Raw genomic sequence first — 24,155 nt, 5'->3', positions numbered from 1 at the left:
CCTTCTTCGGCCGTGGGGAGGTGCCAGCCGCGCGTTTACCTAAAGCGGCTTTTCACTGGTGTTTCTGGCATATTCCTTTGCCTCTTGGTGGTGAGTTTGGCAGATTTATTACCTACTGGAGGGATCGAGTCCTTACTTGCTGGTTGGGGTGTGAGGGAAGAGGAGGCTCCTGTGACACCCTCGTCCTGAGTGCGAGTCCAGACAGTGATCATGTTCCCCTCAGCCTTTATTTTCTGGACAGACTCGTGTAAATTAGATGTGTCCTCAAAGCTGGCCCTATACCCACAGTGGTCCCCAGCGCTCACCCGGGCCAGCAATGTCTCAGTCGCAGCAATGGGGACCGCGTGCCAAGTCTGGGCACACCTTCCCTCACTTTGCCGGAAGGTTCTGGAACATGCTCATGGGATGACGCCCGGCCTGAGACAGGCTCTGCTCTGAAGACGTCCACACCCCAGGGAGCAGTGTGCGGTGACTGCAAGATGCGCTGGGAACGGAGAACTCGGCAGCCCGGTGACCGCAGCCTTCTCTCCCCCTCGACGGCGATTCGCCGCAGCTCTGTCAGTCCACGGCACCCTGGCGCGCCTGGCGGTCGTCCCTGCTCCTTCCCGGCTCGCGCTGGGCAGGCCTGGCGGCATGGGTGGTGGGCGTGCCCTCCTCCCGGGTATGCTGGCCCGAGCCCCGGTCAGCCGCAGCCCTCCCGCAGCCTTGCCTGCCCTGCCGCGTGCTGCGCCCACACAAGCCACGGGGCCGCTTTTGGTTTGGGGACATGTGTCCCGGAGTGGTCAGAAGTGACGAGTGCACGCTGCTTCCCAGGTGGGGCTGATGGGGTGGTCCCCACCTCGCATTCCACCTTGAATTTATCACATCCGTCAGAGAAAGAGGTGATTAAGATAAAGGTGCAGGACAAAACCGGCTCAGAGGACAGGAAGCAGGGCGCCCCCGCCCCGCCGGCCTCGGGGCAGGCCGCAGACTGTCCCTCACCGGCCCTGGTCCTCGGCTGCAGGCTGCAGATGGGCGAAGCTCAGGAAGACCTGCTCCAGCGAGATCTGGCTCACGGAATAGTCATCCAGCGCGTGTGCCTCCTTGGCTCTCTCCAGGGTACCAAACACCTTTGGGAGGCAGGGGAGCACTGCTCACAGAGCTGCACGCCCGGGGCCTGGGGTCCTCTGGCCACAGAGGGCAGCAAGGCCCCCGAAGGTCCTACCGCTGCCCCGGCTTCAGCCCAGCGGGCCTGCAGGAAGCCAGCCCCCGGGGTCAGCCGGGGAGGTGCGCAGGTGCAAGCGAGCTGGGCCTGGCTTCCTGCAGGCTCTGTGCCAAGCATAGCGCGTGACCATGAGCAGGCCAGGTTTCCTCTGGGTCAGCTTCTGGTTTTGCACTGGATTCCATCCAATTTAAACATATTGGATATAAAACCCCAACCCTAGCAGACGCTAGGATGCATGCTGACAGAGGCGCTGCAATGGGACTGGAAGGGCTAATTCCTGGGAAAAGAAGGCAGAGCCACCAGGAAGCTGTGACCTCCCTGGCGTGCTCTCCGGGGGGCCCGGGGGCACACTCACTTTTGCCCAGCTGAGGCTGTGGCCGGGCAGGTGGTAATGGACCATCCCTTGGTGCTCGTCTTCCAGGACGCTGCCTGCACAGAGGAAAGGACGTCCCCATCAGGGCCCGGCTGGGGGCTGCGGAAGGCGGCCTGGGGGTCGGGGATGTGGGATGGGGCAGGGCGAGGCACCGGCACCCCCTGCTCCAGCTGGGGCTGCCTGAGCTGGCACGCACCTGGGAAGGTCAGGTCCACAAAGGCCTTGAACTTCTGCAGCGTCTCCTGCCCGTCGCCCCGGACCTTGGCGCGCAGGGAGTAGCCACTGCCAAACTTGCTCTTGAGGTGCTGTGGGCTGCCCAGGCACTTGAACTGGCCCTGCACCATGATGGCCAGCCGGGTGCACAGGGCCTCGCACTCCTCCATGCTGCCGAGAGAGGGCCGAGGCCGCCGGGGTCAAGGGCTTGTGCGGAAAGCAAGGTGCCGACACTCTGATCGGGCTGATCCTGAATCCCTGCCTCACTGTGGTCCGCTGGCAGAGCCGGGGGAGCCCCTCGCAGACTCCGCGCCAGCTGCTGGCAGGTCTTTAGTCCACCCTGCCCCTGCCCGGCCTGCCCCTCCTCGCAGACGTAGCCCCCGTCCCGGCTCTTCCACCGACCCTGTGCTGACCCACACGGGCCCAGGCCCTACCTGTGGGAGGTGATGACAATGGCCTTGCCGGATTCCCGGGCCCGTGCTATGGTGTCCCAGAGCAGGCGCCGGGCCACGGGGTCCATGCCGGTGGATGGCTCGTCCAGGAAGATGACCGCAGGCTCTCCAATCAGGGCGACGCCAGTGCTCAGCTTCCGCTTGTTACCACCGCTGGGGACAGGGGGTGCCGGGGGAACAAGAGCCTGATAGTCAGCAGGGGCTCCCCGATTCCAGCAAAATCCTAAGCCTAGGGACTGCAGAGGCACTCAGCTGACGAGGGCAGAGAGCTTTGCCCAGGGGGTTGGCCTACACCCCTCCCCGGGCGGTGACAGCATCGTCTGCCCTGGACGGGGGCCTGCACAGGGCCCCTTCCACCACCCGCTGGCCGGCCTTGCCTGCAGGTGGCAGGAACCTCGGGGCAGCCCGGGCAGGCAGCTCCCACCTGGCTCCGCTTGGGCCATGCTAACAAATGCCCCCTGGCTCGGAGCACTGGAGCGAGGGCTGCCACGCGCCCTCTGCTGTGGGGCTTGGTGCCCAGGGTCGCACCTGTAGGTCCTGACCAGCTTGTCGGCGTGCGGCTCCAGGAGCAGGCCCCGCAGGGTGTGCTCCACGCAGGCGGCGATGTGGCGCTCGGGGACGCCCCGGAGCCGGGCGTACATGACCAACGTCTCCCGCCCCGTCATGTGGTCCAGTAGGGCGTCAAACTGAGGGCAGTAGCCAATCCGCCGCCGCACCTGAGGTTACAACAGCCCGGGGTGGGGCCTGGTCAGGGCGAGCGTCCTGTGCCAGAGGAACACAGAAAGGTCCGGCGAGGCGAAGGCCCCGAGACCATCCTGGCTCCTTCCGGGCACGTCTAGGGTGGCTCCCCGCGCCAGGTCAGTGGATACGCCATAACTGGGCCTCCGCACGGAGGGGGCAGGAAGGGGCCCAGCCTGCAGCCTGGCCCGTGACCAGCAGCTGTGGGGGTGGGCTGGTGCAAAACGGCTCTGCTGATGGCACAACGCGGTCATTGTGCAAGACCTCCTGTAGGAGAAAAACCTCCTGGCTGATGGCACTGTCCGAGGCTGATAGACACCCTGCACATGCTAGGGCCTTTCTTTTCTCTCGCTCTCAAGGGCAGTGTTTGCTGGCAGTGACTTGGGCTCAGGCAAATAGGTGGGCTCCGCGGGAGGCCTCAGGTCGGAGGTGTGTGCCAGCTGCCGGCTGCCCGCTGCCCTCAGCAGCCACTGGGGACAGGGGTGACATTGGGATTTTGGTCTTTATCCTTCTTGGGGTTCTTAGGCTTCCAGACTCTGCTTTCACCAGTTTTGGAAATTGTGCTTCTTCCCCCCTGCCCCCCCTTACTGCCGCCCTCGCCTTCTGGCAGGACCCCGTGCCCTCTCCTGGTCTCTGCGCCTCTTCTGCATTTCCGTTGCCTGCGCTTCTGCCATCCCTCCCAGTCCCCCAGCTCACGTCTTCTTCAGCCGTGTCGAATTTGCCTTTTCAGACCTGCTCGCTGAATCTATTTCTCTTACCCTATTTTTAATGTTTAGAAGCTTCCTTGGGTTCTTTTTCACGTTTTCTAGATTACTTTTACAGCTTTCTCTTCCCTGCATGTATTTCCAACCACACTTATTTATGTAAACATAGTTGTTTTATAACCTGGTCTGAAAACTGCAGATCTAAAGCCCGTGGGCTTACGTCTCCTGCTGGACCCTCATTTCTCAGATTCTAGCCGTAGTGCCTCGCTTGCTTTCACTTTTATTATTGTTAATTGCACACTGCTCGTCGTCTTTCAGCCTTATTTGTGGACGTCTTTGAGGCACAGGGTGAACCCGTGCTTGCCTCCTGACACTGTGGGCGCTGCTCTCCAGGGCACCTGCTGCAGCCCGCGAGGTGACGGCGGTGGTGGCGCCTCTCCTTGCCTTTCTCCTGCTCTGCTCAGCCCCGGGAAGCTTCCATGCAAACCCCAGAGGCAGGGGTCCGCTCATCCCTACCCTGAGGGGGCGGTCCCTGGGGCCCTGCCCAACGTGAGGCAAGTCCCAGCACATTCTGTCCCTTCCCTGGACGAGGTCATGGAGCCCAAGGCCAAGCTGCTAGGAAAGGAAAGCGCCCTCGGGCCGGCAGCTCTTCAGTGCCGGGCCCACCTGTCGGACGCAGCTGGACCTGGGCCTGAGACGCGCGGAGGGACCGGCTTGCTCTGTACTCCTGCAGTGCTGACAGCCTGCAGCGGGAGGCCAGGCCTGAGCACCTCAGGGCCGCGTTGCTGTCAGCGCAGGCCCAGGGACAGGAAAGAGGGCGGCACGTGGTGAGCGGGGGATGGGACAGGGCGGGGCACTGCGGGGGTCTACGGGGGACAAGGCCCCGGTGGAGGCGGCGCTTCCTGTCGGGTCGGCTCCCCAGCTTGCTAGGCGCTGGCTCCTAGGCCGCCGCCGTGTCCCGTCCCCCACAAGCGTGCTGGCGCCCACCTCTGCCGCCAGGGTGCCCCCCACCCCCCGGGCGTGCCTCCCGGCCCTGGCTGCACCTGCCTTCCCGACGTCAGAGCCGACGCTGTGGCCCCCCACGAAGGCGTCCCCAGAGGTGGCAGCCTCCTCCCCGGTCAGCATCTTGAAGGTGGTGGTCTTCCCGGCTCCGTTGAAGCCCAGCAGGCCGAAGCACTCCCCCTTCTGGACTGCCAGGGTGACCCTGTCCACGGCAAGCAGGGGCGCCTGCTGCTCGTACACCTGAGGGTTCCCGCACAAAGCACCGGAGTGAGGGCGCCGGGCCGCCCTGGGCTTCAGGGGCGAGTCGCCCCGCGCCCCCATGTCCCAGCCGGGCAGGCGAGCCGGCACCTTGGACAGCTCCTCGATGACCAGCGGCTCCGGGTGCAGGGTGGCCGGGGGGCGCGCCAGGACTCGGTTCCTCTCCTCTGCCACGTCCTGGTCGTCGGGCAGCGCCGGCGCCTGGCTCTGCACGTCCGCCTAGGTGCCAGAGGCAAGGCGCTGGCGAGGCCTGGGGGCGGAGGGGCTGCGCGGTGGTGCCCCAAGCCCTCCCCCGCAGGGGGGCGGAAGACCCGCGAGCCGCGGCCCTGCCAGGGGTGGCAGAGGGGTCACCGGGGAGAGGCCACGCTGTCCACAGCCGGTCCCCCGGGCAGCCCGATGCCCGCTGTGACCCCAGGGAACTAGAGTGAACTTGAGGAAACGAGCGTGCACGCGGGGCTGGGTCAGGGGTGGGCGCCCTCAGGCCCCGTGGCTCGTGGCTGGCCCGTGTTCCAAGGGAGGGGGAGGCCTGGCTTCTCCCACGGTGGCCGTGCTCGGCGGGGCGGCGAGGCACTGCCGGGGGCACCGGCATCCCGTGCCTCAGTGTCCCCCGAGCTGGCTGCAGCGCCCGGGCACTCACCAGCGCCCGCCTCCGCCCGCAGGCACGGATGGAGGCTTTCAGTCTCCGCAGCAGGCTGCTCTCGACGAGGAAGAGCAGGGCGAGGTGCACGAATCCCGAGACGGCCATGGAGGTGGCGAACCTGCCGACGCCCGGGGCTCGCCACGCGTAGAAGTCCTCCTGGTACTCGATGTCTGGCGGGGCGGAGGGAGGCAGCGTGTCACCCTCCGCGCCCTGCCCTCCCCGCGGAGGCGGCGGCCACACACGAGCAGAGCCCCTGTGCGTCCTCCCCAAGGGGCGCCCTGAAACAGCTACGGGCCTGCGCGCGCCGGGGGTGGGGGCCCCGTGTCCTACGTCAAGGTGGAACTTTCCCAGGCCGTGGGGGCGGGGAGGCCGAGCCACGCTATCGTTTGCTCCCCCACATGCTCGCTCCTGTGACGGGCTCCATGCTGGCTGCAGGAGATGCACGGCGTGGACACAGCCCGGGCTCGTGGGTAGAGAGGGGGCAGCACAGCGACGCTGTGACCAGGCGTGCAGGGCCCACGGGGCAACGCAGCAGCCGGGGCAGGCAGGGAGGCCCCGAGGCCCCTCAGGGCCCGGGGGGTGTGGGGGCTCGGCAGAGGGGGCCACAGCCAGGCTGCCCGGGCCTGGAGGAGGCCGACCCGGGTGGAGACGGGCACGTGCCCACGACCCGAGCCCCGGAACCTGTGAGTGTGACCTGACTGGGACATGGTCTGTGGACGCCGTTACTTAGGCCCCCTGAGACGAGCTTATCCTGGACCCAGGGTTGGCCCTAAGTCCTGACGAGAATCCTCGTGACAGGAGGGAAAGGGGGATTTGAGACCCTCGGACACGGGAGGAGGGTGGGTGGAGACGGGCTGGGGCCCAGAGGGAAGCATCTGTGGGCCAAGGAGTCACCGTGAGTGGGAGGAGGCCAGGATGGGGGCTCCAAGGGAGATGCAGCCCTGCCGACAAGGCGGTGTCAGGCTCCCGCCTCCTGAACTGCGGGCAAGGCGGCTTTGACTGCTCGAGGCCACCCAGCACGTGGTGCTTCGTTGCGGCCCTGCAGGATGCCCAGCAGGCTGGAGCGGCTGGAAAGGGCAGTGCAAAGAGCATGGGGGTGGGGCCTGGGGTGCGACGGGTGGAGGGGACAAGGCAGACAGGAGTCTGGCAGGTCTGGACACCAATGGCCAGGAGGTTTCAGAGTGTGCGGGTGCACGTGTGCGTGTACAGTGTGTGTGCAGTGTGTATGCACGTATGTGTGTGCAGACTCAGAGTGTGTGCATGCGTGTGCATGCTTAGTGTGTTGCACATGCGTGCAGGCTCAGTGTGTGTATTTGCATATGTGTGCAAGCACTGTGTGCACGCTCAGTGTGGGTGCAGTGTGTGTGCATGTATGTGTGTGCAGGCTTGGTATGTGTGCACACTCAGTGTGTGCAAGTGCATGTGTGTGTGCATGCCCAGGTTTGTTTCTCTGGAACCATTCCTGGGGCAGTGTGGGGATGTGCCGGGAGGGGCTGAGGCCCGTCCGTTTAGGTGAGCGTGGTGGGCAGGTAGGGGGCGGCAGTGCGATGACAACCGCCGCTGCCCCGGCCAGAGCCAGGGCGGAGAGCTGGAGAGCAGGACAGGAGACCGCCAGCTCTGGGCCCAGCGGAAGCTTCTGCCTGCATGGTGGGGGGCGCCCGACTTGGGGACATGGGGCACTGAGTGCCTCGAGGGTGCTGGGCCCCGGGGAGAAGCCAGCTGTGGCCTCAAGTGGAGGGTACGCGGCAGTCGTTTTTGGGTACGGCGGGCCTTTCTTTGTGGAGGGGAATGGACCCCGTCAGAGGGAGCTCGGGGGTCCGAGTGAGGAAGCTGTGGGACGGAGGGGGTCTGGCTCCTGCTCAGATGGTCCCTCCTCCAGATCCCAAGGGCAGTGGGGGCTCTCGCTGCATGGGGTGGGCCGAGCATCTGCTGGGCCCTGGGGGGCACTGGGGGGGTACAAGATGCACTCAGCCCCCAGGGCTCATCTTGAGGATGCCTGGGTGGCATGTAGCATGAGGGGGGTACATCCAGATCCCCTGGGGCACGGTGCAAGACGCCCGAGTCAGGGTGGGGGGCCAGGGAGCAGCGCTGGGACAGGTCGCCTGGGCCGCCTGGAGAAGGGACAGGGGCCGCGCAGCCCCACGGTGAGAAGTGGGCCGGTGGCAGTGGGAGGCCCCGCCCGGGGCTCTGGGGCCGCCTGCCCGTTGGGCTGCGGACACGCCGGACACTCACTGTACTTCCTGCAGTAGCGGGCGGCCGTCTCGGAGCTCGTGCAGTACCTCTTGGTCTCGTAGTTCTCGTAGAAGCTGCTCACCGCCATCCCCAGGCAGTGGTTGGGCAGCACCAGGAACACCTGGTCCAGCGTTCTGGAGAGGCCCTCCAGCTTCACCGCTGTGGGGACAGATGGCCGGTGGGGAACGGCTCGGCCCGGCCCCCTCCCAGCCCCGGGGCGGAGCTGCTGCGGGGGACGGGGGCGGCACGCCCCACCTGGGATGCGTGTGATCGTGACCACGAGGAAGGTAACGATGCCCGAGAGGACGTTGAAGATGGTCAGCCTGGTGTAGGCGGTGGCCGCGCCCGCGAAGAGGAAGCTCAGAAGGTACATGAGGGGGACGGTGGCCCAGCCGTGCAGCAGGAGCAGCAGTAGGGCGTCGGCCGCGTGGCCGTCCCGCGTGAGGGCGCGTACGTCGAAGGCCCTGAGCACTGCCTGCAGCAGTGGAGGCAGGCGCAGGGCCCCGATGGCACGCGAGGCCCAGCCGGGCCCTGCAGCCCCTCAGCCCCCACCCCGGGGGGCAGCTTCCATCCCGACCCTCTCTGAGCAAACAGCTTCCCTATCTCCCCCTGGAAGGAGCAGGCACCCCCAGGCCAGACCCCGTGATGGGCAGCACCCCACAACCCCAGCACCCCCGGGCCAGTCCCCCATGGCAAGTGGTACCCCACGACCCAGCACCCCCAGGCCAGCCCATGGTGGGCGGCGCCCCACGGCCCCAGCACCCACCAGCAGCAGCAGGCTGGGGATGAGGAAGGAGACGAGGTCCCACAGCAGAGCGGAGAGCCAGTAGTGCGCCACGTGGACCCCGCTGACCAGCTGGACGTGCTTGGCCTGCACGGCCCTCTCGCTGACCGCCAGGATGGAGAACGTACTGGCCAGGAACGCCATGGCGAAGAGCAGATTGAGGGTGATGTCGAATCCCTTCCGGCCCCTGCGAGGTGCGGGCAGGTCAGGGGAGGGGGCGGCGTGTCTGAGCGGCAGGCCCTGCCCTGCCTGACCCGTGTGCGGCGTGGCAGCCGCTGTCACAGCGGTCGTGGTGGGGGCTGTAGACACGCACCTTCCCCCTCCCGCCCCAGTGACCCCGCCCCCCCCCCCAGGTGTGGGCACCTCCCTGGGGGAGCCCCCGCCTCGTGCTCTGTGCTGCCCTCGGTCAGACCTCGTTCTCTTGTGCCTGGGCTGCTGCAGGAGCAGAGCTCCTGGCGCTGCGCTCTCTCCTCTCAGGTGCCCCTACATCCTGTGTTCAGTTGCCAGCCTCCTTGTAGAGGCAGGCTCTGCCGGCATAATTCTGTCGCTTAAATACCTCCTGACTGTTTCAACAAATGGTGCTGGATCAACTAGAAACCAACATGCAAAGGGTAAAGTTGGACTCCTACCTTACACCAAATGGGCCACAGGCCTAAAGAGAGGAACTAAAGCCATAAGCCAAAACTCAAACTGTCGAACTCTTAGAAGAAAACAGAAAGGAATCGTCACGACCTTGGGTTAGGCCATGGTTTCTTAGATATGACCCCGAGAGTACAAGTGACAAAAAATAAGTAAATTCAACTTTATCAAAATTAAAAACTTTTGTGCTGCAAGTGTCACATCAAGAAAGTGAAAAGACAGCCCACCGAAGGGGAGGTATGATTTGCAAATGATGTATCTTATAAGGGATTTGCACCCAGAATATATAAAGAACTTCTACAATTCAACCACAAAAAGACTAACTACGCAATTATCAAATGGACCAAACACTTGAACAGGCATTTCTCCAAAGAAAATACAGAGATGGCCAATAAGCACATGAAAAGACACTTAAGGGCTTAAGATCATCAGTCATTACGGAAAAGCAAATGAAAACCACAAGGAGAGTCTGCTTCATTCCACTAGGATGCCTATAATAATAATAATTAAAAACACAGGAAATAAGTGTTGGCAAGAACATGGAGAAATCGGAACCCTCGTACTCTTTCGATCATATGTGAATTCCATTTACTGCTGGAAAATAGTTTGGTGGTTCCTCAAAAAGTTCAGCATAGAATTACCATGTGACCTGCCAATGCCTCCCCTAGGGAGAGATGAAAATCTAAGTCTACGCAAAAACCTGCACGCTAGTGTTCTTAATGGCATTATTCACGATCGCCCCAAAACAACTCAGCTAGAATTGGTATTTCCATCCACATGATGAGAAAAAATAAAATAAAAAGAAGGAAGTCCTGGTTGGTGCTAGAACATGAACCATGACAGCAGCCAGGCACAAAGAGCCTCATGATTGTCTGGAACAGGCGGCTCTGCAGAGACAGAGAGTAGGGGAGGGGGTGCCGGGGCTGGCGGGAGAGGGCCGGGAGCGGCTGCCGCTGCTGGAAACGTGCTCAACTGCACCGTGCAGGCGGCTGCCGAGGTGAATACACTTAAGTCCACTGAGCGCAGCCTTTGAGCGGGTGAACTTTATGGCTCGTGAATTCTATCTCAGTGAAGGGGCTAAAACCAAAACCCCCCCGGGCTGCCGTGAGCCCTGACTCCTCAGCCTTCCCCAGGGCCTCCCCAGCTGGGCCCACTGAGGGCCTTGGGGCTCCCCACCTGCGTCCCCTGGCCAGGCTTCAAGAGCCCCTAAAGTGTGAGCCCTTCCTGGAGCCCCTCCGTGCTGCACCCTTCCAGGGCCCCTGCAGCCTTCCCTCCGCCACGTGCATCAGCTTAGAGCTTGCCCTTCCCTGGCACAGCAAGGAGAAAAGTAAGTGCCCTGGTGAGGGCAGCGCTGGGAGTAGCAGGAGGGGCATCTTGAGGCCAGGGTCCAGCCAACAGGGGGCACACGAACCTGCCTGCGTTCTCAAGTCCTGGACTTTTTAGCTTCCTCCGGGAGGTTCCTAGAGTTTGGGGGGCCCTGACAAAAGGGGATCGCGTGACAAGGCGTACGGAGGGTCGTCTGAGCCGGCCTCCTGCCACGAGGTCGACCCAGACCCTCGCTGAGCCCCGAAGCCACCTCGGCCGCCCCTCGCTGTCGGCCCAGCTTGTGACCCCACGCCAAGCTCTGTCCTGGGCCTGCCCGCGAGGGTGCAGGGGCCGCACTGGAGAAGCCGTGCGGGGGGACTGGAGGCAGCAGGAGTGGGTAAGGACGGGGGTGTGGCTGGACCTGGGGAGGGCCCTGTGTGGGGGGTTGGGGTCTCATCACCAGACCTGCCACCAAAGGGGGGGTGAGGACGGCAGGGCACGCGGGGGCGGGGGGCAAGGACACGCCCGTCCGTGGGCGAGGGGCGGCCTGGCGAGCCCGGGGCCCACGGGCAGGCAGCCCTGGGGGCGGCCTACGCACGCGCTGAACTGGTCCTTGGCGGCCTGCAGGGCGCTCCGGGGCTGCGGGTAGTTGGAGACCACGATGGAGGCCCGGGAGCCGCGCAGCAGCTTGAACAGGAGGTTGTCCGCCAGGGCCAGGGCGGCAGCCGGGGAGTGGTAGGCCTGGTTGTTGAAGAGCGCGGTGACGAGCGTCCGCGCCCCCGTGTCCCGGAAGGACGCCGACACCAGGCAGCGCTCGTTGAAGCCTCCGCCCTCCACCGAGGCCCGGAAGACCAGGAACTCCTCCAGGTCGCCTGTGGGGGGCAGGGCCCGCGTCAGCCGGGGGGCCGCGGGCCCCGGGTGGACATGCTGGGCCCGCACCGGGCCGCACCACCTCCCGTGGGGCTGGCGACCCCTGTGACGAGCCGATCAGCGCGGCCCCTCCGTGGACGGGCGGAAAGAGCACCCCATGCTGGGGACCCGCAGGGCGCCCCGAGAGAGCGGCGATGGCCCTAGGAAGGGGAGCTCTGGAACCTCCCGGCGAGGGCCTCGATCCTTTGGGGATCCACTCTCGGGGACCCAGGACCCCGTGCCGCCTTGAGTCATGGCAAAGCCGGGATCCCGAGCTGCCCAGACCCGGGTCATGTCCACGCAGCTCTGCACCTCCCACGTCTGCCATCAGCACAAGGCGCGGGGAGAGGACGGGCGCCCTGACCCGCTGCGGTGGAATCCCGCTGGGCCTGAGTGCAGCCAGCCAAGCACCCGCTCCAGCCTCGCCCTCTCCCTCGGCTGCAAGGCGGGGCCCACGTGAGGGCTGAGGGAGGGTGCCGGAGGAGCGGGCAGTGTGCGCTCAGGGCCTCTGAGAACACTGCAGTTGCAATCACTCAAGGCAGAGGAGAAGTTAAAAGCACCCAGTGAGGGGTCTGGCTGAAAAGGGCCCCACTCGGCAAGGGGCAGGGCAGGGGTGCCCGCAGCAGCTCGCGGACCCGAGGCCACTGCCAGCAGACAGCGCAGTGGGCACCCCGGAGGCGAGGCGCAGGGCTGGCTGGGCCACCCGCTGGCTGGGGCTCTGCCTGGCCCCGGGTGCTCCGCTGCCAGCACAGGCAGCCTTTTCCCAAAAGAGAACCCCGTTTGCGCCTCGACTTTGTGATCGTTCTGTGAGCTGAACCTACAAGGTTCAGGTTGGGGGTGGTCTGCAGGCTGGAGCACAGCAGCCGCCTGCCCTGACCCTGGGGACCGTCAAGGCTGAGCGCTGAGCTGCAGGGGAAGACGCTGGGCCCGGGAAGGCGCACCGTGCAGCGAGCAGAGAGACGGCCAAGAGGATGACGGCAGGTTCAGGCTTTGCGTTTGAATGACACCAAGAAAAGGGACTGGGCGTGCGAGTGCCTGGACTCAGCTGGTCCCAGAGGCACAGCCATGACCGCAGGGGTATTTCTGGAGTCTGCTCTGAGCTGGCAGCCACCTGACTCAGCGGGCTCCCCACTCGAGCTGAGATGGCTTCTCCTGGGCACATCTGGCCGCGGCGGGAGGGGACAAGGCCAGGGATGCTGCTCGGCCCCCCGCCATGCTCTGGACAGCCAGGAGCCTTCGGCCCAAGCTCCCACCTATTCCACCTGCACGCCCTGGGCCCCCGAGCCTGGGGACCCCGCTTACCCAGCACCTCGCGGGGCTCCTGGCCCTCGGCCTGCAGCATCTCCCGCAAGTGCTCGGACAGCCGCTGGCCCAGCTGGGAGGCCCCAGGCGCCGAGAAGGGCACGACCGTCCTGCCGTATTCGCCCAGCGTCAGCCTCAGGAGGGGGTCGTCCAGGATCTCGGAGGAGTAGTTGATGGCCAGGAGGGCCAGCGTGATGCACGCCACGGGGACCAGGACCTGCGCCACCACGATCTTCCATTCCCGCCAGCTGTAGGCGGCCTTCTTGACCAGCATGGCGCAGAACTGCTGGCAGTGGAGCGCGAGCTGTGGCACAGGGGCGGGTCAGCGCGTGGCCAGACGGAAAGTGGCCGGAGTTTCCCAGAGGCGCTGGAAGAGCACCCCTGACTGCTCTGGGGGTGTGTGTGTAGGGGGGCCGGGGCTGGGACCCGTCGCTACAAGCCCAAGTGGCCACACCGGCAGTCTCAGGGCTCACGGCAGCTGCCTGGTGGGGCAGACACGACTCCCTCCATGTCACAACAGGGCAGTCAGCCTGTGGTGGACACGTGGCACGGCCAGGATCCCTGCTGCTCTCCGCGTCCCCCTCGAACACACTACCGTGTAGGGCTTGCGTGGCGGACGAACACCCCTGCCAGCTTCCCGCAGCAACCCCCTCCCCCGTTTCCCGCGCTCACACCCGCACAGCCCCCCAAGGGCACTGGGGCTCGGGGTCGGCCGACCACGCGCTGGTCGCTCAGTTCCCATCTGTAAAATGGGGCAGCACTGGTGAGGCGCTGCGCAGCCCGGCCAGTGTTGGCCCTTGTTCCCGCGAGCCAGGTTTTAGCTGCAGATCGTACCCGAGAACCGGCAGCTGCGTGGCGGAATGCTCCATTTTCCCTCCCCCGCCCACCCAAGAAAGGAGGTGCGGTGCCCTGCTCCCCTCTGTGGACTCCCCGGCCGGCCGGTCCCGAGGGCCCCGCCGGCCTCCCTGCCTGTGCTGGTAGCACTCACCCCGGTGTTGAGCCTGCCCGCGGCGCCCTCCTCCTCGACCAGGGCGCCCATGCCGTTGCTCGGGTCCATCGCGCCGCCCAGGACGTTGTCCACGGCCCAGTCGCTGGCCCGCCGCTCGTGCTGGTACTGCAGGGCTGGGAGCTGCACGGCCTGGATGTCCATGCTCGCGTCCACCAGCTTGCCGACCCTGCCCGGGGCACAGGGCGCTGTCAGGGCTGCGCTGCCCGGGCCGGCACCACGAGGCCGTCGCCCGGCCCGGAGGGAGCAGAGGCGGGAAGAGGCCGTGCACAGAGGTAGCGCGGCGGGAGGAGGCCCCGGGATGGGCTGGCTTGTGCCTTCGCTCACGGGGGCGCTAGCTTGTGCACCCCTTCATTCGTTTGCTCATTCATTCACTCATGGCTGGGCCACAGGCTCTTTGAGTGGAGAATCGATGTGTTTTTATTTTGTATTTCTAGTTCTTAACACTTTACTTTGCAAGCTCGAGAAACGTCTGATAAGCAGCAACAAAAAAAGGCTAATAAGCGCTTTAACCTTGAGCTTGCCCTGTAATTCCGAGGACTCAAACGCTAAGTTTTACACTGTACAGTTACATCTTCGTTATGGGTCAAGTAGTCCTCGGAGGATTACCATCTACCGCCTAGACCAAGGCCCTGTCGGCAGGGTGGCCCCCTCCGGGAGGCGGGGGTGGGCACACACCCACGGTGCCACTGCCCGCCTGGGAGCCAGCTGCTCTCTGTGCTTTGGGTTGCCGCGGGCGCCAGCGCCACATCGACCTCGTGTGCTAGTGTGAAGAGCAGAGCTGCGATTTGAACTCTGGGGTTTGACAGCGGCCCCAGGGCCCTGCTCCTGCCCCAGGCACAGGAGGCGAGGTGGTGCTCTATCATCACACTTTCACACACATACACAGACGCACCACTGGGCCGGAGCCCGGCAGAGTGGGTGGTGACTGACCGGAGGAAGACTTCTTCCATGGTGGTGACGGAGGCCCCAAAGCTGGCGATGCCCAGCTCCTTCTGCTGCTTTTCCAACTGAGCAAAGAGAGTTTCAAACCTGGGGAAAAAACACCCAGAGTGTTTCCACAAGCTTGTTTCTAAACAAGCACCTCCAGGTAGGCTGGGGGAGGGGTGCGGGAAGGGTGTGATCCCTTTCTAAACAGAACCAGGGGCTGGGTTTGTGTGGTTTGGTTGATGCTTTTTCATGCATCGCCTGGTGAGTACTTTGGCCTGTTAGAAAGCAAATGGGAAGTGGATTTGGCTCAACTGTGAGGGCGTCCACCTACCATATAAGAGGTCCAGGGTTTAAACCCAGGGCCTCCTGATCTGTGTGGTGAGCTGTGCCACGCAGGGGTGTCCCCCACATGGGGAAGCCCTATGCGCAAGGAGTGCATCCCGTAAGGAGAGCCACCCTGCGTGAAAAAAGTGCAGACTGCCCAGGAGTGGCGCTGCACACATGGAGAGCTGATGCAGCAAGATGACACAACAAAAAGACACAGATTTCCGGTGCTGCTGAAAATATGGGTGGACACAGAAGAACACACAGCAAATGGACCCAGAGCAGACAACTGGAGGTGGGTGGGAAGGGGAGAGAAATAAATAAAAAATAAATCTTTAAAAAGAAAAAAGCAAGCCCCTGATAACATCCTCCTGCAGGAAGTCGTAGAATAAATCTAGAAGAAACAGGCTGATGCTCATTTGGTTGCAGGGAGGTGCTTTCTAAGCATAAAGGGAAGAAAAAAACAAGGGGAAGGTGGGACACATGGAATCTAAAATGCAAATATGGGGGAAGTCCCACAAAGTTAAAAAGGAAACAAGTGGGAAAAGCTCCAGCATAAACGTCTGATGCTAAAACATAAAACAATGCCCAACTGTAAACAAGCGAAAGACTGAACAAGTAATGCCCAGAGAAAACAACGCCTGCAGCTGGTGAGCTCTGAAATGCTAGTGGGAGTGGAAGCAAGGACAAACGCAGACCAAGTGGGGACGTGCCGTTTCACCTGTGAGATACTGGTGCGTGTGTGTGTGTGTAGGTATTTAATGTTTTTCTCCCAACTGGCAACCCTGGAATAAACAAGCACCCTCCCAGCGGCTAGCGGGGGTGGAAGGTGGCTGCGCCTGTCCTGAGGGGAACCTGGCCACACTCGTCCCACTCCCGGGATATGTCCCGAGGGGTAACTGGAGACCCTGACAAGTGCTCTGGAGAAGAGCGTTTACTAGCGCGCCTGAGAACACAAGCATTGTGGTAAGAGGGAGGGCACTGCGTGAGTTCCGCACGCCTGCCAGCAAGGATGTCACGTAGCCTTCAGCGCGCGTCACTCCACTTGCTCGCGCTTCGGTGCACGGCCCCGCAGCTCTGAAATCCGTTCTCCTCCCTGCTGTGCTCGCGGGAGCGCGACGCGGCAGGCTCCCAGCCCTCACATTCCCATCGCCCAGGGAATTCCGCGGCTGGTGGCCGCCTCTGATGGCCGCTGCTGAGGGCCCGGGGCCAGCGTGAGCCTGCCGCCCGGGCCTTCCTCTCGCCTGGAGCCGTCCCTGGGGCGGGTGGGGCCCAGGCACAGGGGCGCGGGGATTCTGGGCGCCCCGGCCCCGCGGTGGGCACCGCAGAGCAGCCCGCCCTGGCGCCGCGTGGAGCCGGCCCCGCCATCCTACCTGTGCGTGCTCTCTTTGGGGAGGACGAAGGACAGCTCCGCGCCAGCGCTGCTCTCCAGGGTGGCGCTCGGCACGTGGAGGTGGACCAGCCGCGACACGGCCTCGGGGTCGCAGTGCGGCTCCTTCACCAGCGCCAGGTGGTAGCCGGCGCCTGAAACACCCGACACGGGTGTGAGGCCTCTGCGCCCACGCGGGCCGCGCGCGGGGAGGTGGCGGCCGAGCCGTCCCTGAGGCTCCCGCTGGGGGCGGGCCCGGTGGTCTGGGGCGAGGGCCACCAAGGAGAGCTCCAGCTCCCGGCGAGAGCCTCCCTGTAATCGCGCCCAGCCGAGGTCGCGGTGCTCCCGGGAAGGACGAAGGTGAACGGGGAAGAAGCCGCGCGACGGAGGGGCCCGACCTCAAGGCCTTCTGCCTGAGCGCCCCAGGACGGGCCCTCACCACTGCTGCGGCGCACCAACCGCGGGGGGTGGCGACCTTGACGTGGGGGCCTAGGGCCGAGCCATTCCCTCCTGCGCCATCTCGCAGGGAAGGGCGTCTGCGGGCGGCCACCCCGCCCGCCCCCGCCGCTCACCGTATTTCTTCTTGAGGAACAGCGAGGACCCGCAGCACTGCAGCTCGCCCTTGGCCATGATGGCGATGCGGTCCCCCAGCAGGTCGGCCTCGTCCATGAAGTGGGTGGTCAGCAGGATGGTGCGCTCGCTCTTCTGCTGCTGGAGGAGGTCCCAGATGGCCCTCCTGGAGACGGCGTCCATGCCGGACGTGGGCTCATCCAGCATCAGCACCTGGAGGGCGAGGAGCGGCCGAGCTCCGTCCCGCGCCTGGCCCGGCTGCCCAGCGCACCCCGAGCTGCCCGGTCAGGGTGCTCCCGAGCTGCCGCCCGTCCTAGGAGGAAACGGCAGGACCGCCCACACCGGGCTTCCCTTCCTGTGGCGTCCAGGGCCCAGGAGGCCGGGCCACGGTGCAGGGGCCCCCGGCGCCGCGGGCTCGTCCCCTGCAGTGGGCCCCGCTGCCCCACCTTGGAGCCCGCGATGAGGGCGATGCCGATGGAGAGCTTGCGCTTCATGCCCCCGCTCAGGAACTTGCTCTTGGAGTGCTGCTTGTCCTCCAGGTTGAGGATGTGCAGCATCTGCTCCACTTCTTCAGGGCACTTCCCCCGCGGTAATCCCTTCAGCTGGAACAGCAGGAGATGGGGCGGGGGCCCAGGTAGGGGGCGGCCCCTCCGCCTGGGACCGACCTTCCTATCCATGTGTGCTCAGTCTAGGCTCAAGGCTCTCCCGCCTCTGGGAGCCCAGGCTTTCTGGAACATTTTGTCAGAACGGGTTTCGGTTTGCTGGGAGGCCAAGTGCGTGTGGGCTGCCCCGAGGCCCGGGGGTCGGGTAGCGGACCACCGGCCCAGACCAATGGTTGCCACCCACCGACTCACCTGAGCGTAGAAAGAGAGATGCTCCGCGACCGTCAGGTTGTCGAACAAGATGTCGTGCTGCGGGCACAGGCCCAGGCTCTTGCGGATCTGAGCCATGTCTTGTGAGATTTCGTAGCCGCCGATGTACGCCCGCCCACGGGTCGGGGGAAAGAGCCCTGGGGGTGACAGAGGACCCCAGACGCTCAGGCCCAGCAGGAGAACCCTGCCAGATGGCGCTGGGGTGGAGACCCCTTGCCTCACACGTTTTAGCTTCGTTTAGGCGGCGGACCCCACCAGGGAGTGGGTTTGCCAGTGACCCCCCTGCTGGGGGGCAGTGGGGGGTAAGCACTTGGACCAGCTGGGGGTGGCAAATGGCTCCAGGACGTGCGCTGGCTAGGGCCGAGGCACGGGCAGGTGCATACCGGCACGCTGCACGGCATTTGCCAAGCCAAACCTCGCCGAGATGAGCAAGATGTTGGGGAAGGCCTTCTAGAAGACAGGCTCCTTTTCTCGGTCTTGGACAAGCTGAATACGGAGGCGGCTCTTTCCTGGGGCTTGGGGGCTGGCATTGTTCCCCTACCCTCTCGGCGTGGTGCCCATGGACGGGGCTCTGCCAGGGGAGCGGCCGTCACCGTGCAGGCGACTCACCAGTGAGCATGGCCAGCGCGGTGGTCTTGCCTGCGCCGTTGTGGCCCAGGAGCACGGTGATCTGCCCCTCGAGCAGGTTCAGGCTCAGGTCCCTGACGGCCGCCTTGCTCTTGGTCCCAGCCCGGAAGACCTGCAGGGGAGCAGAGAGTCGCCCTGAAGTGCCTGTGGCCCCTCGCTCTGCCCTGGCCACGTGGCCCCAGGGGACCAGGCCCCACGGTGCCAATGGGCGCCTGGGCAGCAAGGGTGTGCAGAGAGCCCCGCAGAGGCCGTGCTGCTTCCTGCTGCTCCCCACCCCCGCTCCCCTACGTAATCCGGGACGTGCTTGGTGACCGCAGGGCCAGGGGCCCTCGAGGCCTAGGGGTTGCAGGGGGCGCCTGGTAGTCACCAGAAAAGCCTGGCAAGTCCCCTGAGCCTGGCTCTGTGTGGAGACTGTGGGTCCTGGAGAACTGGCCAGAGAGGCAAAGGGGACCCCGCTGCCCTCTCCAGAGCGGGGAGCAGCATAGGGGACCCCACACTTCCCCACAGGGAGCCAGACGGCAGGGCAGAGCAGGCCTGGGTGGACGGTGTGAATTCAGAGTGGGCACATGCCCAATGTGCGAGGCCGCCGCGCCCCACCGACTGCCCGGCGCCCTGGGTCCAGCCAGTCCCCGCCGCACCAGCCCCGGAGCAGCCCACACAGCGTCAGGCCTTGGGGAGGCAGCACCTTGGACAGATGCTGGATGCGGATTCCGGCCACCAGGCCCTCGGGCTCGGCTTCGAAGAACTCAGATCGGAGTGCTTTCTCGGGGTCGTCATCCCCCTCCTTCCCCAGCACTGTCCTCGGGTGCCCGCACCAGTACGAGGGCTAGGACGGAAGTCACACTGGTGTTGCTCGGCCGTGTCGTGTCCATGCCCTCCACGCACGACGATCCAACCGGTCGCTGGCCGATGCGCTACAGGCATGTGGCCGAGCGACCTTGGCCTCGACTCCTGACGTTTGGTGCAGTTGAGGAGACACTGTAGATTTGGGGTCGAGTTCCGGCTGGCTACTTACCCATGTATCCCTGGGTGATAAGTCACAGGCCTGCTGTGAACGTCAGCTCAGACCAGGGCATGGGGCAGGGAGTTGTAAACCAGGGAATTTAATTCCAAGAGAGGTGACTAGACATCCCAGGTTAGAGTGACGTTGGGGCCAAACCGCAAAGGCGGCTGCGTCTCCGCGTCCTGACTGACGCGAGCTGCGTGTGAGCATGTGACAAGCAGGGAAGCTGGAGGGGCCTCCCTCTGCTTCAGGGGCTTGGTCCACCCTCTCTCACCACTGCAGGACGGCACCATGTGAGGGGCAGGAGCAGGGACCAGCCTCACACAGCACCTCCAGGTGGGCAGGACACGGGACGGTCCCCATGGAAGGGACGCCGCGAGGGGGGCCCTGTCTAAGTTGCAGCGGTGTTGGCAGGCTGTGTCCAGTGCCTGGACCAGTGTCGGACATGCAGCACCTTCCGCTGGTTTTAAGGGACATGAATGTCACCTTTTAAGCAACTTTGAAATCAATGGGATGCCAGAGTTTAGCTGTCAGTGTTTCTCTTTCTTAGTGATTGATAAAATAAGGATACAAGGAACAATCAGCGGCACTGTAGATGTGATGAAATAGAGTGGTGGGCACCATAAATTCTGTAGCATGGAAGAACGAACATAGAAGAGGCGCCTAACTTGGCATCGGTAGGGGATTAGGTAAATACACAGTGGTACAGCCGTTTGATGGCATGCTAGGCAGCTGAGTAAAAATGAGGTCATTGATAAAAGGGCATGTATTTCAATAGATTTATAAATAAGTAAAGTAAAAATTATAACTACAGCTAGAAAAAGAATCTAAAGCGTTTATAAATATACATGGACATCTCTATCTAAGACATCTGGGATGTATTGTTAAGTAAACTAAAAAAAAGCAAGTTTCAAGCATTATTACACTATGACCCCACGTTTGTAAAATTCCCCTCCACTGTGTACATAGCTAAGTGGGCCTGAGATGAACACACAGAGAAGGCTCTGGAGCGGCGTGCCCCACGTGCCTAGGTCTCTCTGGGCGGTGGATGGAGCTGTGCTCCAAGGAGGCTGTCCTTCTTACAGGAAGCAGGTTATTCTTTCGTGGGCAGAAACCCAGGGAGACATTTTTTACAAGAAGGAGAAGGAGTCATTTGTGTTAAAGGCCAGAGAGAATTTGAGCAATCGAGGCTGTTAGGAAGCCGGGAAGTGGGGTGGGAGGCCTGAGCCGGGCTCGGCGTGGGTTGGTCTGGGGGTCCGGTTGGTGGGAGCCCTTCACTCAGACCCCGGTGTGCAGGCCTCACGCCTGACCGAGGCTCGAGCGTCGGTAGGACATGCGGCCCTCCATGCCGAGCACAGGGGTCCCTGCCCCACCCCGGGGGTCCTGCCTGGGGCTCGGGGGGCCCAGGGAACGAGTGCTAGGCTAGTGCCACCCCCATCTATGGGGCCAGCAGGGGCACCAGAACTCACCAGGATGAAAAAGTACCAGGGCTGGGGCACGCCGAGCTGCCCCGGGAAGACGGCCTCCACGTACCAGGTCACCAGGCCGTAGAGGACAGAGTCGAGCAGCAGCATCCCCAGCACCTGCCCCAAGGAGAAGTCGTCATCCACGTTGACCGGGCTCAGGAGGTCTCGCCACTGGACGCCGGTGCCTGGAAGACACGCCGAGAAGCGGGACTGGGGCTGGGTGGGCAGGCACCCCAACGGCCCTGACAACATGTGCACGCGGTCCTTGCGCAGCTGCTGGAAGCCGCCAGGGGGACGACAGCGATGACGGGTCAGCACGTTACGGGACAGCAAAAGCTCACCAGCTGACTGGACGGGCTCAGGTTTCAATTGTGGCATGCACATATGTACACACACACACACGCCACACACACATGCACACAGCACACTCATTTACACATACATGGATACACACTTGCACACATATGTAAACACATATACACACCCACTTATACATTACACACCCATACATACATGTACACAGCACACACTCATTTACACATACACACATGCACATAGTTGTACAAATACAAATACACAACCATTTACACATACATATACGTATACACACCCACATATGCACATACATAATACACATTCATTTATACATACACACATGCACACACATGTACAGATACACACACACCCATTTACACATACATATATAGATACACACATATACACATATATATGCACAAACACACAAATATACGTACACACATACATGCTCACATACATAGGATTTGGGGAATGGCCAATACTGGACCAAAGTGCATTTCAGAGAAGACTTTTAAAAACAAATATTTCAGCTCCTCCTCTCTGGTTTGCCAATACCACAGGTCATGCACTGCTCGGGGACTCTCTGGCTGGCCCATCCTCTCTCCACTCAAGGGCACCTGATAGAAATGGCTGCTGTCCAGCCGTGGTGCATAAACACATCTAGAGCACTAGAGATTCTGTCTGTTTTAAGAAAATTCACTACAGGACTTCAAAAAAGATAGAGGGACAAATTTAAGGTGCAGGATAGTTAGAGCCCTCTTGGTAAACGGCCTTTTAGAAAAAGTATCTGGCCTTCTGGGAGGGGCTGTTCATTTACAAAATCCACGTCTTATCAAACACGACTCAAGCCGGAAACACAGGTGTCTAAAAGCTCAGGTGTTAGAAGACATTGCCAAGTGCAGAAAAACGTTGTGAGTCAACGCGGAGCAGCACGGGGCCCTTGTGGCCTCCCGCCTACCTCCTTCCAGAGACCCACAGCTTGGGCAGCTGCGAGGAGGGGCTGCGTGGCGGTAGGAGCGAGGACGCTGGCCCTGTAAAAGAGACCACCCGGCTGGAAGGCCTGCTCCGCCTCACGGTGCTCACGGGCAGGTGGCCGGCGTCTCCGGGTCCTGCTAGCAGGGTGGACACGCTGCTGCAATCGGAGCCGTCCTGGGTGTCCCCTGGGGGCTTCTGGCCTCTAACCCCCACTTCTGGGCATCCCTGCACCGTCAGAGCCAACAGGGGCCTTTAGGGCACGGCTCGGGGCCACCCGGTGAGAGCAAAGCAGGGGCGTCTGCCCCACGAGCGCCACCAGGCCCTGGGACGCGGGGCCTTCCCCTAGGAGTTGTGTTCCCCATCTGCGGAGAGTTTCAGCAGGCAAGCAGGACAACCAGACGCCCACTACCAAGCCATCCAAACAAGAAGGCTCCAGTTGGGCCAATGAAAATATGCGTGTCTGCTGCAGGGTTTATAAAATGGGAACCCGCAGGACAAAAGCCCCAAGATTTGGACCACGTGATAGTATGAAAATCAGGAAATTTCACAAAAACCACGAAGACACTTCCCGGTTCATCGCCTGTCTCTCTCAGGCCCCCTTCCCCAGCCTCCTCGTCTTGCTGGTTAGTTCCAGGCCTGCCCCGTAGGGTTCAGGCATCCCTGCCCTTGGCTCCCATCACTGCAGGAGGTGTGGGAAATGGGGGACGGGGGAGGAGGGGATGCTCATTTGACCCCACACTTTGCAAAGAGCTGGGGGGCACCCAAAGCCATTCTGAGCATCTTAAACGCAGGGGGACATGTGTTAAGTCATTGAGTAAGAGCTCATCACTTCGCCGACGCAGACACTGATGTCCAGGCACTTTCCAGGCAGTGACCCCGCGGAGAGCCAGAGCCGGGGGCTGCTCTGGCCCGTGTGGTGGCTGACACCGCCCGGAGAGCTCCGTCCTCTCTGGCCACTGCACTGCGGGACCCCTGGCCCGCTGCTCCCCTGGCTCCTGATCGGCCAGCACCTGTGCACACGCAGTGCCCGCCTGCCCGCTTCCCACCTGAGCTAGAGTCTATCTGGCTGGGCTCTGACTTCTCTGTGTTACTGAATCAGTAAGAGCTGCTTGCGAAAAGGAAAATACTCACCTTTTGCTTCAAATTTCCCAATGAGCTGGGCGCCCATGGCCATGGCGACATTAGAGAGGAGGCAGGAGAAGAGTTTCTGGCTCAGAGTCATCCGATTGTACCGGGGGGCAACGAAGAAGTACGGGATGTACGTGAAGAAGTAGAGGAAGCCCCCGACGGCTGCCGCCATGTTCGCTGCGAAGCGAGGGAGAGTGGGCTGCGCTAAGGACACGCACACCTGCGTGTTCGGGAGGGAGCCCACGGCGTTGGCCTGTGGCCCCTCCTCTTTGCCGTGGGCACCCACCCTGGGAAACAGCACCCGCTGTGGCTTCACATCTCCCCACATGCCAGGGACCCCACACAGACATCTCCAATCCGCTCTACTGGGCTTTACATGCAGTGAAGTCCTCAGATTAAAACATGCACTCTAAATATGTAGTGAGTGAAATGCAGGAAAATTACACCTAGATGGTCAGACAACTTCTTACTTGGGTGGTAATGAGATAATATTGTCAAAGTGCAAAGGGAAACTCCACAGAGAGTTTCTTAGAGCTAAGGTATTATTCAGGAGTTGAGGGCAAAATAAGGATGTCTACAGATGCATGCAGTCAAAAAGAATTCTCCCCTCCCCAGTCCTCATTACAAGAACTATTCAAGGACTCATCTTTTTTATCGGTTCTACAGGATTTCAGTATTTCACCCCATTTTGCTATTCATCATTTCCACCCTTTTCTTCTGGAATTCCTATTAGACCTCTGTTGGAGCCCCTCAGTCCATCCTTTGCGCCTCTTATCTTACTTCTCATACTTCCTACATCCTTTTCACGCCGA

The 24,155-nt window shown here is 62.5% G+C and overlaps 1 protein-coding gene across 2 annotated transcripts in view; it reads right to left on the bottom strand.

The window, feature by feature from the left end:
* Window positions 1–208: 208 nt before the first annotated feature.
* Window positions 209–24,155, bottom strand: part of ABCA3 (ATP binding cassette subfamily A member 3) — a 42,578-nt gene continuing 18,631 nt past the window's right edge. For both annotated transcript variants that reach the window (XM_058286612.2, XM_071211443.1), the window contains 24 exons: window positions 23,347–23,520; window positions 20,926–21,107; window positions 19,139–19,279; window positions 18,436–18,565; window positions 17,809–17,963; window positions 17,401–17,556; window positions 16,957–17,167; window positions 16,389–16,539; window positions 14,695–14,793; window positions 13,744–13,930; window positions 12,756–13,059; window positions 11,143–11,416; window positions 8,583–8,787; window positions 8,072–8,291; window positions 7,817–7,975; window positions 5,582–5,754; window positions 5,035–5,163; window positions 4,732–4,926; window positions 2,771–2,958; window positions 2,225–2,395; window positions 1,774–1,961; window positions 1,560–1,633; window positions 982–1,109; window positions 209–850 (listed from right to left, as the gene is read on the bottom strand). In XM_058286612.2, coding sequence (XP_058142595.1) covers window positions 559–850; window positions 982–1,109; window positions 1,560–1,633; window positions 1,774–1,961; window positions 2,225–2,395; window positions 2,771–2,958; window positions 4,732–4,926; window positions 5,035–5,163; window positions 5,582–5,754; window positions 7,817–7,975; window positions 8,072–8,291; window positions 8,583–8,787; window positions 11,143–11,416; window positions 12,756–13,059; window positions 13,744–13,930; window positions 14,695–14,793; window positions 16,389–16,539; window positions 16,957–17,167; window positions 17,401–17,556; window positions 17,809–17,963; window positions 18,436–18,565; window positions 19,139–19,279; window positions 20,926–21,107; window positions 23,347–23,520 — 4,286 coding nt within the window. In that variant the 3' untranslated portion in view covers window positions 209–558. The remainder of the gene's footprint in view (window positions 851–981; window positions 1,110–1,559; window positions 1,634–1,773; window positions 1,962–2,224; window positions 2,396–2,770; window positions 2,959–4,731; window positions 4,927–5,034; window positions 5,164–5,581; window positions 5,755–7,816; window positions 7,976–8,071; window positions 8,292–8,582; window positions 8,788–11,142; window positions 11,417–12,755; window positions 13,060–13,743; window positions 13,931–14,694; window positions 14,794–16,388; window positions 16,540–16,956; window positions 17,168–17,400; window positions 17,557–17,808; window positions 17,964–18,435; window positions 18,566–19,138; window positions 19,280–20,925; window positions 21,108–23,346; window positions 23,521–24,155) is intronic.

This window comes from Dasypus novemcinctus, chromosome 23, assembly GCF_030445035.2.
Source record: "Dasypus novemcinctus isolate mDasNov1 chromosome 23, mDasNov1.1.hap2, whole genome shotgun sequence".
In the NCBI taxonomy this organism is placed as follows: domain Eukaryota; kingdom Metazoa; phylum Chordata; class Mammalia; order Cingulata; family Dasypodidae; genus Dasypus; species Dasypus novemcinctus.
The sequence above is the reverse complement of the archived record's forward strand: the minus strand, read 5'-3'. Positions and strand labels throughout refer to the sequence as shown.